This window comes from Scophthalmus maximus, chromosome 11 (genome assembly GCF_022379125.1).
Source record: "Scophthalmus maximus strain ysfricsl-2021 chromosome 11, ASM2237912v1, whole genome shotgun sequence".
Lineage (NCBI taxonomy): Eukaryota > Metazoa > Chordata > Actinopteri > Pleuronectiformes > Scophthalmidae > Scophthalmus > Scophthalmus maximus.
Window position 1 is genome coordinate 9,650,174 of NC_061525.1, and position 19,239 is coordinate 9,669,412.

Consider the following 19,239-nt stretch of genomic DNA (forward strand, 5'->3'; position numbering starts at 1 on the left):
GCGGTTGTTGTCCGTCACTTCAACGTCACGAAAAAGTAAAAACATTTGTGTAAAGCAAATTCCCTGAGGGGCAGAAAAGGATCCAGTCATTCATTCATTCAACCTGTGGCAAAATCTTGAAAATATTTGTAATGGTCTTGCCATAAGAGTGCCACAATATTTTTTCGATGAGGGATTTTTGTTCGGGAGCTTTACTGACTGACTTTACTCACACTGAATTTGGTTTAGGGGTTAATGTGCCTTTTTGCGTTTGATCATTTGGAGGAACTTTATTTTAATCTTTGTGCAAGTTTTCAATCCATTGTTGATACACGATACTATAGTGCTATTTGGGCACTGTTGAGATTCATTGGAGAATAAGATCCTTTGAGGACACGCATGGTCAGATGTGGTGAAGAACAGATATTAGCTGTCACCCAGGCATGGCAGCCAGTTTTTAGTTTCTGGCAACCAACCTGAGAGGTAAGACTCTTACTTAGACTCTAAATGGCAAACAATAAAAAAAACATACTGTATAACTGTGTACCATTTTATATGTTTGATATGGGTATATGTTATATATTAAGTAAGATGATCCACAGTTTAAATGTCAGTCAATAACATTTTTATTATTTTGTCAAAACCAGTGAGTAAAGTATTCAGGACAAATGCTTTAACAGTTTATATATTACATGCGTGTATATGTGTTTATGTGTATATATATATTTGCTTTATTGGACAGTTTTGTTTCTGATAGATTCAACTCAAGAAATCACATAATCATTTACTTAATTAAAAGTTGAATGTAATGTGTCTAAGTACAGAAAAGCAAGAAACAGTTTTCTGACACTAATCATGTTCATGGATGTTGGTATTGTTCGGTCATGATGAATATTACTTTTGCTATTCCACATCTAATAAGTGTTTGACTTTCCAAATACTTCTTTGTCTTGGTGCTGATTGGGAATAAGGTGATCATGATCTACACCAATGTCACAAGGATGAAAAGCTTCTTCATCCTTGGATTCCCTGGACTTTCACCACAATATTATGGACCTGTGTCGGCTCTGCTTTTTTCCCTCTACCTATCCATTGCAATAGGGAATTTTTTCATTTTAGCATTTGTTTTCTGTGAGAAGTCTCTTCAAAAACCAACATATCTGGTCTTTTGTCACCTGGCACTGAATGACTTAACGTTTGGCACTTTGACCCTCCCAAAGATCATATCAAAATACTGGTTTGGTGACAGCTTTATTTCTTTTCATGCTTGCTTTTCACAGATGTTCTTCGTCCACTATTTAGGATCAGTAACTTCTTTCATGTTGTTGGTAATGGCTCTTGATCGATTTATTGCAATATGTATTCCACTGCGTTATCCTGTCCTGATCACAAACAACACCATATCTGTGCTCTGTGGCGTTGCTTGGTTCATACCTCTTCCTTTAATGGTTGGTGTTGTACTCCATGCCCTTACTTTACCTTACTGTAAATCCAATATTATTGCTCAATGCTACTGTGACCACATATCTATAACAAGTCAAGCATGTGGTAAAGATGTTATAGTTGTACAGGTCACTTGTCTCTGTATGGCCATGTTTTGTCTGTTGCTCCCTCTTGCATTCATCATGTGTTCTTACATTACCATCATTGTGATCATTATGAAAATGTCAAATGCTGCTGGCCGCAAGAAAACCTTATCAACGTGCACCCCGCAAATATTTATCACATGTCTTTTTTACCTCCCCAGATGTTTTGTTTATGTAGCTAATACTGTTGGATTTTCTTTCAGTTTCGATGTTCGCATTTTGTTGATATTGCTGTACAGTCTTTTTCCTGCTGCTGTTAATCCAATAATATATTGTTTTAAGACTCAGGATATCAAGCAGACTTTGCTAAAGAAACTGAAAACAACAAAAATTAGAGTAGAGATAAAAATATCAGTCATATAACAGAGTGATGAGATTGCCATCATACCTCAGCCACCATTTCTAAATGGTTGGTTTGCAAGGAATTTCACTAAATAGGAGGTCCCTTGAGACTACCCCTGAATTATTACTTATAGTTTTATTACTGTAAATAAAGTGTGATTAAATCAAAGTGCTTATCCGTGTGATTCAAGTCCACTTTTCTTTTCTTGACTCATGAAATGACAATGGAAAGGATTTCATTTAAAGTAATCAGGAAACCAATACTGCACATTTCAAAGGGGTCAAATAAAGATGATAGACCGACTCATAAAGGTAAAATCATGAGGTTTTTAAAACACATTTTGTGATTCGGTTGAAAAATTATTGATTCGTCACTTAAATGCAAATGAAGAAAACATAATTGTTAAGTGGGTAGTATAATGGTCTTTTATCTTATCTCCTTTTAGTTTTTCGACGGAACGGTTTAACACTTAAATCATTGGATTTTGTTTAAATCCTAAATATAATGGGATTTTGCATTGCTTCCATTAAAACTTTTAAATAACTAAGCTGTCTTTTGCTTTGTCATATTATAAATTGCTCAGTAGCTGACTAGTAACTAGTGGAGCACTTTGGGCATCACAGCCCTTTGGGATCTGCCTTTTTACATACGGATATACTGTAGCAGCAGACAAGATGCTCAGCACATATTAGGCGGCATCACAGTGAGATGTTGTAGGGAGCTCATGGAAGCAGAAGTTTAGCAAAATGAAAAAAACTAAAGATTTGAAGTAGTTTGAAATAGTAAACTTATTGTCAACATTTCTGCATTACTTAGTATTTTTTATTTATAATATTATAATTTTTTGTAACCTCTCTATTTGAATTGTTCTTTTTATTGCGAATATGTTTGACACTAACGTTACAAGGATACAAGATTTCTTCATCATTGGATTTCCTGGACTTTCATCTGAGCTTCATAAACCTGTGTCAGGACTACTTTTTGTGCTTTTCCTGGCTATAGCTGGAGGAAATGTTTTCATTTTAGTGTTTGTTAAATATGAAAGGTCGCTTCACAAACCCACATATCTGATCTTTTGCCACCTTGCATTAACTGACTTAGGGTTTGGGACTGCTACTCTGCCAAAGATCATCTCAAAATATTGGTTGGATGACAGCATTATTTCATTTTACGGTTGCTTTGTACAAATGTACTTTGTTCATTTCTTAGCGACAGCTCATTCTTTCATCCTGATGGTGATGGCTCTTGATCGTTTCATTGCAGTCTTTGCCCCACTGCGTTACGCATCTCTTTTCACAAACACCACAGTGTCTGTGCTTTGTGGAGTATCATGGTTTATGCCAGCATCATGGATGATTGGTATTGTTTTTGATGCACTTATTTTGCCGTTTTGCAATTCAAACATAATTATACAGTGCTATTGTGACCATACTGCAATAACAGCGCTTGGATGCGAGAACGTAAGAGAAGTTCAGGTTACTGCGTTAGGTCTTGCCATGTTCAGTTTGATGGTGCCTCTGGGTTTTATTGTATTCTCATATCTTTTCATCATAGTTGCTGTTATGCGTATTTCCAGCTCGGAGGGCCGCACTAAGTCACTGTCCACCTGCATGCCACAGCTCATCATAACGTTTCTGTTTTATATGCCAAGGTGCTTTGTGTATCTGGCAAATAATGTCGGATTCACTTTCAGTGTTCCAGTTCGCATTGTGGTTGTAATGCTGTACAGTCTTTTACCCGCTGCTTTCAACCCAATCATATACTGTTTTAAAACCAAGGATATCAAAGAAAACTTGAAAAAGAAATTATTCATTAGGAGAATTAACATTAGCACAAAAACGTGAAAAAAAAATTACAATACAGCAATGTGCAATTCAGGATATCAAGTTATGTGCTAACCCTGCTTTAAATGTGCAACATCCCTATGAGCTTTAGAACAATGTTAAGATTAAAGGTGATGCATGGACACGCTCCTGATTACAGTTTATAATGAACAACAAAACACCCTGAGACCCTCAAGCAGGGGGTCGCGCAAGTAGGGGTGAGTAAGGTCCCAAATCAAAAGTATCTCTGTTCCATAAACATATATATACCATCCTAACTGTAATTTGTGCTTTGTTACCTCTGACAAGGAGGTTACGTGATTGGTTTGGTTTGTCAGCTTATCTGTTTGACTGTTTGCAGGATTATTAAAAAATGTGAGGACTGAGAACATTTAGGCCTTGGACATGGTGAGGCCTTGGACATGGTGACAGGTGATTTCATTTGCATGTTTCTCTCTTGCAGACACACACACCTGAATCCTAAACTCCAGCACACTACAAAACGTTAGTGCTCATGTACATTTTGCTCTGACAAGTTCAGATTTCTTAAGCATTTTCACAATTGTATTGTATTGTTTTCTTTGTGAGGTTAATTCTGTACCTGAAATGAATTGTCACAGTTTGTTTGCTTGTCATCAAAAATAAATCAGTTGATCATATTCTAAGAGGTATTAAAAATACATGCATGGTCAAACGAGCAGTATGGAAATGTTCACTTTTAGATGAAGTGAGGAAAAAAAGACATCGCTCATCCATTGTGTGATGTGGTCATATTTTCACTCCACTGGCTTCCTGTCTCTTTCAGGATTGATTACAAAATCTCCCTACTCACCTATCAGTGCATCCATGGCAATGCCTCTCCCTACCTGAAAGACCTAGTCTCACCACAAAACCTCCTCACCCAACCTCCGCTCCGGAAACAAAACCTTCACCCTTCACCCCTCCAGGACCAGGCTGCGCGCCATGGGGGATCGAGCCTTGTGCTCAGCCGCTCCTCGCCTCTGGAAATTTTTTGTACTTTTTCTTCCACCGATGTTTTTTCTTTTTAAACCTTCTTTCATCTTGTTTCTACTCTGTAGCACTTTCAGATTGCTTTTAGCAATGAAAAGTACTCTATGAATGAAATGTATTATTATTATTATTATTATTATTATTATTGTCAGACTTGGTTGAGGTGCTGTAGGTTAAATAGTTCAAACTTAATGACAAAGAAAGCATCCGCACACTCAAATCCGTTTAATTGCAAAGTGACTGACTGAAGCAAGCACAGGCGGCGCCAGGGAGGGCTTGGGGGTGCTGAAGCTACCCCGTAGGATTAGTCGTGGGAGTTCACAGTTGAAAAGTAAATGAGGAATTTCATCGTGAGAAGTCTGTAACTTTGCAATATACATAACTTCTGCATTGGTTGAACTTGATTTAGACAATCCACGTAGGCACACAACAGTGAGATCCCTGCACAAGCACTTGATCAAAGGATAGATTACCAAAACAGGCAGAGTGAGGACGAGGAGGAGGAGGAAGAGGAAGAGGAGGAGGAGGAGGGAGCCCCGCTCACCTTCTCCTTCTCTCATTCACACACTTCAAACCCCATATGGCCACGTGCTTTAACGGCCAGGCTTGGCTCGTAACACTGCCCTGAGTTTGTAAATTTTGAAAGAGTGACAAGTACAAGATAGAAGGTAGCGTTGACCACCTGCTCACTGGCTACCATGCATTCTGTTGTTTACTAGACTGTTCTTCCTCTTTGTTTTGACCCGCGTTTAAATAACCTGGGCTACACGGTAATCTTGGTGTGAAAGAGGTACTACTGACACACATTCTGTGTCACTGCAGACAGGAACTGCTTTGCAGAATGGCACAATTGACTTTTTGGGTTGAAAAACCAAAGGACTTATGAAAGGAAAAATGTGCATAACCTTTTCAAGAGGGAAAGATCTTCATCATTGTTGTTTGGTGTGTCATTATAATGAATTACAATTTATTGTCAGCAAATGTGTGAGATTTTGGTGCCCTACGCTGCAGGAATGCCATACTGTCAATACAATCTTTCTATTGATCTTGTGTGCAGCAAAAAAAAACTTTAAATAGTTTTTGTCTTTGACAATGATGAAATTCAGAAGCAAAAACACAAATGAGTTCCAAGAGGATGCTAGTTAGTGTCCTATTCTAGTGGTGGTCTCAAGGGTGTGATTAACGTCTGCATGTGTGAGTGTAGGCCCCTGTGTATTTGGACCTTAGGGAATTTTCATCTCAGCAGACTTTATAGTTGTGTTATTATTAACATATTGTTCATTTTGTGGTTGAAGGACCTAATCGGTTAACAAATAATACATTGTCATTCTGATGACCTTGGTTACTGGCATAGAACACCCCTGAGCTCCTGTCTCCATAAGCTACATAAATATTATTCATACACAACTTAATGTCAAAAATGACAACATGATCAATTTCTTTGTTCTTCACCAACCTCCCATTAGTTGGCGATGGTAACACAATTTCTTCCCCCAGAGGTGGCCATGGCAGAATCTTGTGTAAGGGTGATTCCTTGTGACAAATTTGTCGATGGAACGAGTTTCCTTCTTGCTTGGTCCACCTTGGTGAAGGTTCTTTCAGAGGGAAGTATGACAAACCCCTCAATGATGTTCACTGCATCATCTGTTTTGGTCCATGTGCTACCGTTTCAAAGTGCATCTGTGAGTTCCAGTGATTTCAATTTGACCATGCTGTCTTCTGTCTGTGTCCAGCAAAACTGGATTCATTGTCACTGCCTGTAAAAGCATGCAACATTAGAAGGGCAGATGACATCTTTGGTCCGGGGCTCACAGCTATTTGACATTGCTGAATGCTCACATGCAGCTGGTAGTTGACTTATGGTTAACACAGCCAGACCACAAGATCAATGTCAACAGTTCGAATGAGTATCTGGTAGTCAAATGCCATCTGCCTATCAGCTTCTTCGTGGCTGTATGGGGGCCAGGATGTGGAGATCCTGCAGTAGCTGTGTGCTGTAGCTGTGTGCTTTCAACTTGAAAAAAGTTCTGCCAGTTTCCTTTCCAAGCTCGGCTCCTGCTGTGCATGCAGGGACTCGTCCCTGTAAGTAAGTAACACATGACACGTGCAGCTGAGATGAGATAATGTATATGGGCTGAATATCTGCTGGGCATATTCATCAAATGTCTTGGCCCCTGGTGACATAATCATCTGAATGATGACATGTCCATGAGGTAGAATCAGGAACCATGGCCCAAGTCAGACGCGCTTCTGGCCATGGTTGGTTCTCTTACTCAACAAAGTCTCCAGGGCATCATTGTATTCGTATTTTATCCACCAAGAACAGCTTTTCCTGGCATTGCTTCAATATCTACAGAAACTGGATTACTAATATTTAGTTTATTGATATAAATAATCTCTTAATTACCTACTTTCAGAACTAATCAAACTCCTACTACGAAAATGTAAAGCCAGAAGTCTTTACATTTCGTGTTTACTTGCCTTATACCTTGTTAAACACATGCTGTGCTGAGGGAGCGCTATTAAACACTGGGGGATTAACACTCCTTCCTCAGTATCAATTTAGATGCATGTTGGGATTTTGTTGAAATGAGGTTGATTACCCACGTGGGATTTAATCCTTTACCATTATTTCATTAATGATTCTTCTAATTAGATATCATGAGGTGAATGTTTGTTGCTGTTCATATACAGTATTTCCCCTATTTAATGTTAATCACTACATTAATTATAGTACAAAAGGTAAATATACTATGAAATAATAAAATACACAAAAACAAAGTTGAGAGACGTTTTTGTCAATTCGGCTGTTCCACCATCTGCCATCTCCATCACTTGGGAAAGATACTGGGAGAAGGCTGCTCTGCTTCTTGGAATGGAATCCAAGCAGGGCCATAGGGGACCGATATAAGCTCGGATGGGTTCGTTTTTCTATTTGCCATCACACTGTGAAATCAGTTTTGACATCATATTGATATATACATCAAGTTTGGGTCAAAACGTTTTTTGTATTTACGCTTTTAGGGACAAATTATGGATTCTTTCTGACTGATGACTAAACTGCCATTAGTGTGCTTAGAGAGGTAGGTTGGTTGATTGTTAGTGATCCACAGAGAATAAAAAGGATATGTCATCAATCCTTTTTTTATTCTAACACAACTAAGACATGCTCTGAGAATTCATAAATAGGTGAATCAGCTAATGAGTGAGCAGAGTCTTCCGCAGTACTGTTTGAGAAAGGTAATATTATTTTCTGTAGCCGCCTACAGCCTTACTCACTCATCATTGGTTTCAAGAATTCAAAGGTACATTTTGTCACACAAATGGGGAATGCATAGTGACATGCAATGTAGTGTATATTTTAAAGCTGTGCTAAAAGACAAATGCAAAAAATAAGAAAAGCTAATTTAATTCTATTAGGATATTTAAGTTTATACCTAATGTGTTATACATGTGCTACCATTTTTCTCCTTCATTGTGTTAAGGGATTTTCTGCTCCATCATGCCAGAGGGAAATCGCAGCATTGTGACAGAATTTGTCCTCACTGGATTCCCTGGACTTCATCCAGAGTACCAAGGTCTTGCCTCAGCAGTGTTGTTTTTGGTTTATTCCTTAACTCTGATAGGCAATGCTTCAATTATTATCTTATTTGCAACTGACAGCTGCCTTCACAAGACAATGTATTATATCGTTCTGAATCTCTGCGCTTGTGATATTCTCTTTAGCACAACTACTTTACCGAAGATCATCAGTAAGTATTGGTTTCAGTCGGGGGCCATGTCGTTCACTGCCTGTTTTGTCCAAATGTACTTTGTTCACTATTTTGGCACAGTGAATTCTTATATTCTTTTCCTGATGGCTTTAGATAGGTACTTGGCCATCTGCCATCCTCTCAGATATTCGCTTGTACTTAAAAAGTCCACTATCCTCATCCTCAGTATTACTGCATGGATTGTTGCCAGTGCAAGCCCTTTAATGTTAGTTATTAGGGCATATCCTCTTCCTTACTGTGCCTCAAACATAATCAATCACTGTTACTGTGATCATATCGGTATAACAATGCTAGCATGCACTGACCGAGCCCCTTATGGAACTCCTGCTTTTGTGTTGGCAATGGTTATGTTACTTGGGCCTCTGGCATTTATCATTTTCTCATATTGCAGCATAATTATAGCAGTTCTTAAGATCGCAAATGTACAAGGTCGCATAAAATCTCTGTCCACTTGTAGTACTCAACTGATTATAATCTTACTTTATTATTTACCCAGATGTTTGGTATATTTAGCTAGCAATGTTGGCATTACATTTAATGCTGATATGAGAATCCTAATTATCATGCTGTATAGCCTTTTCCCCCCCATGATCAATCCACTTATATATTGCTTACGAGCTAAAGACATGAGAGAAAGCTTGTGGAAAAAATTCAACAAAGGGACCTTTTCACAAAAAGCACAAGTTTCAGCTATTAATGACTGACAAACCAATGCATTATTCAATGTTTCTCTTTTTTTCAATTAGAGGTCTCAATCTGATAGAGCTGAATTTTTTTCTTAAAACATATTGATCAGGGACAAATTGAAAGCTAAAGCTTTTTTTCAAGATCCTAAGAGGGAAAGAGAAGATTTTTATCTCTCTATTAAAATGCATTAAATGAAAGCCATATGATTTATTTCCTTTTGACCTCAAGTGAAAACATGTAGTATTTCTCCAACTAATACACAAAATAAACAATGTCCCTCTGTCAAATAAGTAATTGTTATGAAGTGTCAACTCAATTAGGCCATTGTCTGTTTCATATACTTTATTGATTTTGAGGAATTTTGGAGATGTTCATATGTTTTATGTTCAGTTCAGAAATTAATGAACTGTAAATGATTATAATCAGAGAAATTTATTTTAAAGGCTTTTGAAATGCTATGTAGTTATAAGTTATAGATTAGAACAGCTGACAATGTCATCTCATTATCTTGTAAGTGATTGTTTAAACAGTATTGAATGATGCCTGGTTGCAAATAAAAACTTTTCACGATGAAAAAGTAAATTCTTTCTTCAAATGTAAAATATGTTCAAGCTGTTGCTGTTTCTCGTGCAACTTGTTACCTTTTCTTGTTTACACTTTCTTTATGGCTCCACGGTGGCGACAATATTACATTATTGGGTTGTTTATCCATCTCTCCTACTCTCGTGACCCACATGACTGTGACCTCCACAAAACCACATGTTTTTAGCCTGTTGAATGTGATATATCAGGAACTTTTCAAGGGTCTCCCTTTAAAATTATTGAATACATGGACTTTTACTCAAGGATGAACTGATTTGAATTTGGGGGTCAGAGGTCACTGTGACCTAACAATACACATTTGTGGCCTTGTGAACGTGTTGGATTCAAAGATGATCTGATTAAAATGTTGGTCAAAGTTCAAGATCACTGTGACTGCACAGAACCACTTGTTGGTCACACTTAGAATTGACATGCTGTTACACAGATATCTCAGTATTTGCAATTCATTGGTATAACAGCACAAGGCATTAATGCTAGGTTGCTAAAAGTTTCCAAAACCATATTAAATGTATTTTAATGTTGAGATTGAACAATGACAAAGCTGCAACTAATGAAGTATTTCACACTGTCAACAATTCTTATAATATCACTGTATATTAAATTCACAATATTTGTGCATCAAATTTATCCCAGCCACTCACCTGAGATTTCAAGCAACTTGTATTGTAGACTCTATATGCTGTTAAGGGCTAGTTCTGCACTTTAGTAGAGTAAAAATATATGAGAAATCTATGCAATATATACTGTGGAAACTAGAGCAGTATGTCGCTTAACGTGCACGTCTTTGGAGTATCAGCCTACTGTTCTTTCACACAAGCATCAAACCATGAGACCATGAACATATAAGTGGTGATTGATACGTTTGTGACTTAAAAGGAGGTCAAAGGGGTTGAGTTATACAGCTATTGTCACATACACATGCAGTTAGATTTTTTGTGTGGTTCTAAATAATGCGGTGAAATGAAATAACAAAAAAGCTGATGCGTTCTTTAGTTGAATTTTTCAACATATAACCAAGGTCCTCATCATCCTTTCACTTTAAACAGGAGCTTCGGGTTGCATCAAAAATAATTGTGCATTGGTAAGCAGACATGAGTATTTTAGAGGAAAAATTAAATAAGCTGACAGCGACTGTTTGGCAAATAAATGCAATACAAATATTTCTATATTATAAAAAAAAGACTCTGATTCATGTTATGATCTTTTGAGGATATGCAAGGTCAAACTTGATAAAAGGCTGATATCACCTGGCATCCAGGCATTATAAGGTGTTTCGGATACCTAACCTCACTCTCGAAGGTATAGCTTTTCTCAGACTGAATATGCAAGAGGATCTGAGTCATGAGATATGTTATTGCATGAGTGATTTTCACATTTAAAGTAACAATTTAAATGTGAGGATCAGTAACTTCTTTCATGTTGTTGGTAATGGCTCTTGATCGATTTATTGCAATATGTATTCCACTGCGTTATCCTGTCCTGATCACAAACAACACCATATCTGTGCTCTGTGGCGTTGCTTGGTTCATACCTCTTCCTTTAATGGTTGGTGTTGTACTCCATGCCCTTACTTTACCTTACTGTAAATCCAATATTATCGTTCAATGCTACTGCGACCACTTTTCTATAACAAGTCAGGCATGTGGTGAGGAAGTTAAAATGATTACAGTCACTTCTCTGTGTCTGGCCATGTTTTGTCTGTTGCTCCCTCTTGCATTCATCTTGTTTTCTTACATTTCCATCTTCCTGGTGATTTTGAAAATGTCAAATGCTGCTGGCCGCAAAAAAACATTATCAACTTGCACTCCACAAATATTTATCACATGTCTTTTTTACCTTCCCAGATGTTTTGTTTATGTAACTAATACTGTTGGATTTTCTTTCAGTTTCGATGTTCGCATTTTGTTGATATTGCTGTACAGTCCACGTAGGCACACAACAGTGAGATCTCTGCACAAGCACTTGATCAAAGGATAGATTACCAAAACAGGCAACTGCACCACAGCCCGAGACCCTCAGGGGACCTGAAAGCTCCAGTCAGTGTGGCAATCAGTTTGTGGCAATTTGATTGATTGCAAAACAGTTGTATTCACCACTTACCTAAATAGGATGGTTGAGGTGCTGTAGGTTAAATAGATCAAACTTAATGACAAAGAAAGCATCTGCACACTCAAATCCGTGCAATTGCAAAGTGACTGACTGAAGCAAGCACAGGCGGCGCCAGGGAGGGCTTGGGGGTGCTGTAGCTACCCCGTAGGATTCCCATAGCACCCCCTCAGCACCCCCACATTTCGATGCACAAAACATGATAGTGGAAATGAAAGGAAAATCATAATACAAACAGAAATCTGCAAATAATGATATTTTCTAAAGAAGCTACATTCCTCTCTTTTATGTGATAGGTGGGTGGTGGACAGTGTCCATCAAACACATATATAGGTTGTCAGGATATTAATGGTGGTGATCATCATTCATACTAATCCATTCATACCGCAGCACACAATTGTTTACAAGCACATTATAAAGTTCTCATAGATCTAGCCTCCTTAATTCATGTCCAAGTTCACCAGATTGATGGATTTAACTTTGAAATGTACAAACTGTTCTTCCGGCCGAGCATGCCCTCGGACCCCCCCAGGGTTCAATGAGTTTGAACATTGTTGGAAAGATTTGGTAATAATCTAAAGAGGTGTAAAGTGAGTAATGGATCATTTTTTACCCCCTTAACGTCAACGTGTGAAGACTTTATCAAAACCTGTAAATGAGACTGAGAGAGATGGTGAACCTGTCACCAACCACTTTCTCTCCCTCTCGTTCGCTAAACCAACTGGATTCTAAACTAAACTCAGAGCACCCTCACTGAAACGTCGAGCAACCCCATAGCACCAGCAAAAGAAAATCTCTGGCATTAAATCTGCAATTAAAAGTGCAATTAAAAGTAATTTGCCTTGAGTGGTTTTAGCACAACTATTGTCATGAACTATTTTACAACTGGCTCAGAGTAAACATTCAGAAAAGAATAAATAACCTGGCATGCTGCGTTAGGCTGGGTGAGTCAAAAATGGAGGAGGACAGTAGGTGGATATTGTTCCCCCACCACTTCCAGTCTAAATGCTGTGCGAAGCTAACAGACTGCATCCTCATGTTGAACAGATTGAAATGAGAGTGGTATTGGACTTCTCATCGAACTCTTAGCCAAGCGATAAAGTCATGGAGACAAACAACTCTTTCATGAGATCTTTACTAACTATGCACACTTCTGCTTCCGTCATCAAACATTACTTATCGCAAATACCACACGGAGAAGAACCTGCCGTCAACCACGTCATGTACCTCAGATCGTTCACTGTGTTTTCCATGACGTACGCACTTCAGCAAGTTACACATGGGAATGGGCTCCTCTGACCCTCTCACAACATGAGACCAATTCCTGCTGGGAGCGTTTATATTTAACTGTGAATTGCCTCAGATGTCAGAGTAGCGAACGGAGCCAGACCCCAGTCTTTCAGATTAAAAGAGAAGACACAGGATATGTGACATTCAGGGCAATGTTATCACTGTAATAGGTTGTATAATATCCTTTGGTTTACTAGATACGTGTTCTTTGATATTACTACTTCAATATTGCCAGTGAAGTGCTGTTTATTAAGCTGTCTTTTCTCATTTTACTTCCAGGCTTGTTTGGTATATGTAATTTTATTTCTTTTTTTAAAGTGATGAAAGTCACTAATATGACGAATATAAAAAACTTCATCATATTTGGATTCGCTGGACTTCCACCGGAGTTTTATGGACCAGTGTCTTTTCTTCTTCTCCTCGTTTTCCTCGCTATTGTGCTTGGAAACACTTTCATTTTAACTGTTATCATGTATGAGCGAACTCTTCACAAACCAACATATTTGATTTTTTTTCACCTCGCAATGACAGACATCTCTTTTGGCATCGTGACACTCCCTAAAATCATTGCCAGATATTGGTGGAATGACTTGATATCTTCATTTGGAACGTGCTTTGCACAAATGTACTTCGTCCATTCTTTGGGAGCTATTCATTCCTTAATTATGCTGATTATGGCTTTGGATCGTTTCGTTGCCACATGCTTTCCTTTCCGATATCCTGTTTTGATTACAAACAAAACTATTTCGATTGCTTGTATCCTGTGCTGGGCTTTTACATTCATGCGTATGTTGGGGATTGTGCTCCACGCCTTAACTTTGCCCTTCTGCAACCTAAATATCATCATGCATTGCTACTGTGATCATGTATCAGTTACTCAGCTGGGATGTGGTGAAAATGTTGTATATGTTGAAAGGGTTGCACTTGCAAATGCTTTGGTCACTCTCTTGGTTCCTTTAACATTCATCATCTCTTCTTACTTTTCTATCATCATAGCTACTCTGAAAATGTCTCATGCCGAAAGGAGCAACAAAGTCATGTCCACCTGTGGTCCTCAGATATTTATAACCTGCCTTTATTATGTGCCAAGATGTTTTGTTTACCTCTCTTCCAACTTGGGATTCGTTTTTAACAGCAATGCTCGTATTATCATTGCAATGATGTACAGCCTCATACCTGCTGCAGTTAATCCACTGATATACTGTCTGAAGACACAGGACATTAAAAAGGCTTTGACACAGAGACTTAGAAAATGGAAAGTAAGTACTGCCCACAAAATTAACCATAAGCATATTATGACGTAATTTTGTAGATTGTGGTTTTCATAAAGGTGCAATGTAATGTTTAAATATTCTATATTTATTAGTAGTTTCTTTTTTCCCATGTATTTATGTTTTTATTCTAATGAACATTGAAGATTAAAAGTGAGACAGAATAACAGGAGGAGCTGAGTAGACTTCACTTGCTATATAATGATTGTATATTGACTCAATCGAAGATCAAATCAACTCTTTTTGTGATATAAATCCACGTTGTACCTTGTTCAAGTTCTTGAAATGTAAAATTGTGATGGTCTGCACACTCAAATGAAAATAAAAATGTCTGTATGCACACACCATGAACGTATTCTGCAATGCATCATCAATTTTTCCTTGTCTTTGGTAGGTTTTGATTATTTTTCATTTATGGTTATTTATATATATCATGTTAGTTTAGGTTTCATACTCTATTTCCCACTGTTTAAAAAAAACAAGTCTTGTGATTGTTGATTTTTGAGAGCACTTCTAAAAAAATCACAATCTATAGAGTTTACCAAAGCACCTCTGAATGTAACATTGAATTTGTCCACTAGGTGGAGCCAAACCATGAGTGGATGTTAAAACAAAGTGAAGCAGATACATGTCCACTTACACCTTAAAGATGGAGACATCTTGAGGAGGTTTTGGTGGTCGTCATGAGTCTTGCAAGTGCCTTTGAATGATACTGAGTCAGCCACATCTCTACATTATATTTAAAAAACATTTATAATAATATCAGACACCCACTGAAAAAGATGTTCATCTCTTAAGGAACATTTCCCTTGCACATGTGAAATGCCCGGGTTTGGTTTAAAGTGTATATCTTTTATCATGTTTATGACGCATTTAAGAGCACAAAGGTCCCAGAAACGTGCAGCTGAGTTGTCAGACCACTGTGTTTAATCATTTGTTCAGTGAGTTTTCGAGAGCTATTACAATAGTTTTTCCTCTCACTTTACACAAGTACGACATACTGTTTCCTCATAGTCGACTCACCTCCATCGACAGCTGGCATCGCAGGGTGAAACTCTGGGACACGTGATTCTCCAGTCACACTGAGCAAATTACACACTTAAAAATAATCTGAATGTTGTGCAACCCTGTTAATGTGAAATGACACAAGGACTGTAGCCACTCTGTTGGTCTTGGGCAAAGTGTTTATCTTCCAAACGTTACAGATACAGAGACAACACCAGTCATGTAGAAAAATAAGTGACAAATGAATGATTAGGGAAACATTTCTCTCCAGCATAGTAGTTTTTTACATGGGAATTATACATTTAGGCATCATCACCAGATACACCCTCTGGTTGCTATGACGATCTCCGAAGAAAAGCAGCAGAAATTGACAAAAGTAAACATGAAAAGATCCAAAGTTTTGGTTGAAGTGAACTGTTCCAAAATAAGACGCGGGGTTTCCATGTCATTACGTTTTGATAGGTCATAGTGACGCATGTTTAATGGCCATCAAATCATTTCCTCTATGTCGCTTTGCATGTCGTAGCTGTGACTAGGTTGCATGGGTAGACCTGCAATATCTTCAAATACGGGCACATAGCTGCTAAAAGGAAGACGAATATTCAAAATACTTTCCCATTGCTCAAACGCACTGGGGGGAGCACTCTCGTCTTCATGCTGACCTGCAGTATAGAGACAGGTGTGTTTGAATAATGTGCTCACAGGCAAAATGTCTTGTTGTCTGAAGCTATGTGTTGAGAGGCTCGATTGTTCATGTCCACATCCTCTGGGGCTGATAACTGAGAGCTGTCCACAATCCGAACCCGAGAAGGTGAAAGTGCTGTCTGTTTCACTGTCAGACGAGACATCTACCGTCGTGGCCGAATTGTGTCCAGAAGTCAGGAAAACTTGATCGGGCCTTTTTTGCCTGAGAGGAGCATTTAGTTTACTGATTTCCTCAAAAGTGAGGCATTGCACAGGTTCTGGGAACTCTGGCTGTGGGCTTCTCTTCGGTGTACGCTGTGACTGCTCTGCATCAATCCTAGTAAACAACTGCTTGTTTTGTGAAGCCCTCCTCTGAGAGTTCGCGGGACTTTTGGCCCTCTCTCCTTTCCTAAATCCTGCTAACAGCCTCTTCAAATCACCACACCGCTTAGGATCAGCTTTCACACACTTGGTGCCGCACAAATGCTTGTGCCAGCTGAGCTTGACTGAGGCAGTGTCCGAGTGAAGTGCACTAGAGATGCTGCCGATCTCATGATACTCCAGCTCACTGTTTGGCTCCGGCTGAGTGGCATCACAGGACAACTCCACACCTGACCCCTGCTGATCGGCACTCACTGGGCCACGCTGTCTCTCTCCTTCTGCAGATGCAGCGTTCGTGAGCAGTTGGTTGTCATCCAAACAGACTGCCGCATTTTCTGTCCCTTGCTCTCTCTTCTGCGGCAAGCTGTCACTCTGACACATTGCATTGCGTCGCCTCAATCTACAAAGGACTACAAGCATTCCTATAATGACCAGGATGGAGATTATGGGAAGAATCACCGCCGTGAGCCACAGAGGCACTCTGCCCTGCGTCCCGGAGCACTGATTGTGACTTTCTCCTGGTGAGATGCAGATATCGCAGGCCTGGTCGGAGACATTATGCAGACAGATGCAGGACCTGTCCTGCACGGCAGGTCCACACCTCCACCGGGTTTGACATTGTCCAGAGAGACAAACCCTCCTGGCAGTGTCCCCCTCAGAGCAGGGTGAAGGGAGGCAGACGCCTGGAGAGATGCAGCTGGACTGCACAAGACTCCAGCTCGGCCAGACTTCCACCATCACACTGCGTCCGCTGGCAGGCAGAGTGTAACCGCTCACGTTGAGATACTGCACACATCCAGTGAACCCTGCCAAAAAAACACCTAGCCCATTTTTCATCTATAATTTACTCAAAGTGCGTAAAAAATACAAGTTGATCACGCACTGTAAATAAAGGTCACAGAGTGACCTACACAAGGAAGTTTATTATACATGTAGAGGGAAAGGACTGACTATAGCACAAACCATGACGATTAATTTCCACATACATTTAAAGAAACTAAATAAAAAAAGATGCAACAAGAAACTTTTTATTTTGCCTCTTAATTATTCTTGCTTAGAATATTTAGATCAAGCTTTGGCTTGTACAACTGCAAATATACTCCTTACTTATAGATGTATTTATCTTAAAACATGCTTTGTAAGATGACCATCAGTACAGAAGTTATATGTCTAAGATTTATTCATTGTCATAAGAAAAAGTTTGTTGTTTTTGTGGGCAGTGCTTACTTTCCAATTGTACATTTTTTGTTCACACCTTAAAATGAACAAAAAATATATATAATTTGTCAGTCATAATTGCTTTGAAACTCACCTGACTGCTGGAGCTTTGAATCACCTGTTAGAGCGGCACCAAGGATGATCTTTTCCACACGAGCAGGAGTGAGATCCACACTTCTGTCAGTGTTGTTCAAGACTGGTTTTCCATCCAGAGCAAGAATCACAGTCTGCCCATTGCCGTACAAGGTAAGGACATGCCAGACCCCGTCAGCCACTGGAGCGTCCACAGTGAACTCTGACACGTGTCCCGACAGCGTGTCTTCAGAGAGATACACGGGCTTTGTGTCTTTTATCTGAATGACGCAGAAAACACTAGCAGTATTACATTTCAACAATAAATACAAGATGAGTATATAAGTGCATTTCATACCTACCTTCAGCACGATATATCCTGTCTGTCCAATAACACACATTAATGCCCCACTGCCTTTTGTCTTAAACTTGATATTGATCACGGTTTGGTCTTTCTCGTTCCCCTCTCTTTTGTCATCCAGCAACTCTTTCAGCAGGAGGTCTCTCTTGAATCTCTCCTTGATGACATACTCTATGTAGTCGTTGCCTTTGAATCGCAATACAACTTCCTCTGATGTCTCTGTTCATAAAGGGGGAAAGTTCTTCACTCAAAACTATAATAAAAGTTATTTTTATTAAATACAAAATATAGACAATACTAGCAAAGGGTATGAAAGGGATTACATGAAGAGAGCAACCTACTTGTAAAACTTTTTTAAAGGCAAAGTATATGACATTTTATTTGGAAGTGCCCTAAAACGTTTCTAGCCGTATATTTTTTCATTTTTTATCATATTTGTGAAATTTAAATACATTTTTTTTTTTACCTTTGGCACAGTTGCTTCCAATAAAAGGGCCCTTGCACTCACAGAGATAGTCAGACCAGAGGTCATGGCACACACCTGCGTTTTTACATGGATCACCGTGACACGGGGACACTGTCGCTCGAGGACACCTTTATAAAAGAAAGATAAGTTACAAGACATGTGCAAATGTATACATATACGCAAATGTTATAAGCTTACCTATAAAGAATGTTGTATGTTGTGAGGGCCATTGAAGGTCTGAGCAGGATGCCATTTACATTAATGTTTCGAATACATCCAACAAAGTCATGGGTTTTTATCTGAGCAGGATGCAATGAAATAAATTCAATAGTCCTCAATCCTCCAATTGTCATATTGCTGCTGCCGACATCCAGGGTCCTGATGTATGTAAAGACATGGAGCGGTCATATGTTAAATATAGGGCTAAAAACCAAAATTGCGATAGTGGTAGTACATTTCACTGCTACTGTACCTCTCTGAGCTGCTGCCATCACTCTGTGAAAAGCAAAATCCATTGTTCTCAAAATCTGTGCAGTTGTCAACATGTAAAGAACCCATCTGCTCAAAGCAAACAGCGTTA

At 38.9% G+C, this 19,239-nt stretch overlaps 6 protein-coding genes across 7 annotated transcripts; 5 read left to right on the plus strand and 1 right to left on the minus strand.

Moving 5' to 3' along the window:
• The first annotated feature begins 956 nt into the window (after positions 1-956).
• LOC124850798 (olfactory receptor 2AT4-like) lies at positions 957-1,928 on the plus strand. Its single transcript, XM_047335763.1, has one exon. The coding sequence runs from the start codon at positions 957-959 to the stop codon at positions 1,926-1,928; it is 972 nt and encodes a 323-aa protein (XP_047191719.1).
• An 864-nt stretch (positions 1,929-2,792) lies between these two features.
• Positions 2,793-3,752, plus strand: LOC124850799 (olfactory receptor 52E4-like). The gene has a single exon (XM_047335766.1). It carries the CDS (start codon positions 2,793-2,795, stop codon positions 3,750-3,752), a length of 960 nt encoding a protein of 319 aa, XP_047191722.1.
• A 4,492-nt stretch (positions 3,753-8,244) lies between these two features.
• Positions 8,245-9,219, plus strand: LOC124849327 (olfactory receptor 2AT4-like). Its single transcript, XM_047335767.1, has one exon. The coding sequence runs from the start codon at positions 8,245-8,247 to the stop codon at positions 9,217-9,219; it is 975 nt and encodes a 324-aa protein (XP_047191723.1).
• Positions 9,220-11,017: 1,798 nt separating this feature from the next.
• Positions 11,018-11,782, plus strand: LOC124850800 (olfactory receptor 2AT4-like). The gene is made up of 2 exons (XM_047335768.1): positions 11,018-11,024; positions 11,205-11,782. The coding sequence occupies exons 1-2, from the start codon at positions 11,018-11,020 to the stop codon at positions 11,780-11,782; spliced, it is 585 nt and encodes a 194-aa protein (XP_047191724.1).
• A 1,717-nt stretch (positions 11,783-13,499) lies between these two features.
• On the plus strand, positions 13,500-14,577 carry LOC118299533 (olfactory receptor 52E8-like). Its single transcript, XM_047335684.1, has one exon. The coding sequence runs from the start codon at positions 13,522-13,524 to the stop codon at positions 14,503-14,505; it is 984 nt and encodes a 327-aa protein (XP_047191640.1). The 5' UTR covers positions 13,500-13,521; the 3' UTR covers positions 14,506-14,577.
• A 1,071-nt stretch (positions 14,578-15,648) lies between these two features.
• On the minus strand, positions 15,649-19,237 carry LOC124850804 (protocadherin Fat 4-like). 2 transcript variants are annotated; one of them, XM_047335873.1, is made up of 6 exons: positions 19,132-19,237; positions 18,858-19,037; positions 18,660-18,787; positions 18,195-18,412; positions 17,855-18,113; positions 15,649-17,348 (listed from the first exon to the last, which is right to left on the minus strand). In XM_047335873.1, the coding sequence occupies exons 1-6, from the start codon at positions 19,215-19,217 to the stop codon at positions 15,967-15,969; spliced, it is 2,253 nt and encodes a 750-aa protein (XP_047191829.1). In that variant the 5' UTR covers positions 19,218-19,237; the 3' UTR covers positions 15,649-15,966. The 2 variants fall into 2 exon arrangements, with proteins under 2 accessions (XP_047191829.1, XP_047191828.1); XM_047335872.1 differs by having other exon boundaries at positions 17,855-18,412.
• Between the last annotated feature and the right edge of the window lie 2 nt (positions 19,238-19,239).

Coding starts and splice junctions, on each gene's coding strand:
- LOC124850798 (XM_047335763.1), top strand. CDS start 957: ATGATCTACACCAATGTCACAAGGATGAAAAGCTTCTTCATCCTTGGA.
- LOC124850799 (XM_047335766.1), top strand. CDS start 2,793: ATGTTTGACACTAACGTTACAAGGATACAAGATTTCTTCATCATTGGA.
- LOC124849327 (XM_047335767.1), top strand. CDS start 8,245: ATGCCAGAGGGAAATCGCAGCATTGTGACAGAATTTGTCCTCACTGGA.
- LOC118299533 (XM_047335684.1), top strand. CDS start 13,522: ATGAAAGTCACTAATATGACGAATATAAAAAACTTCATCATATTTGGA.
- LOC124850804 (XM_047335872.1), bottom strand. CDS start 19,217: ATGGGTTCTTTACATGTTGACAACTGCACAGATTTTGAGAACAATGGA. Junction 19,038..19,131: donor GATGGCAGCAGCTCAGAGAG/GTACAGTAGCAG, acceptor TACATACATCAG/GACCCTGGATGTCGGCAGCA. Junction 17,349..17,854: donor TTCAAAGCTCCAGCAGTCAG/GTGAGTTTCAAA, acceptor TTTTTTTGGCAG/GGTTCACTGGATGTGTGCAG.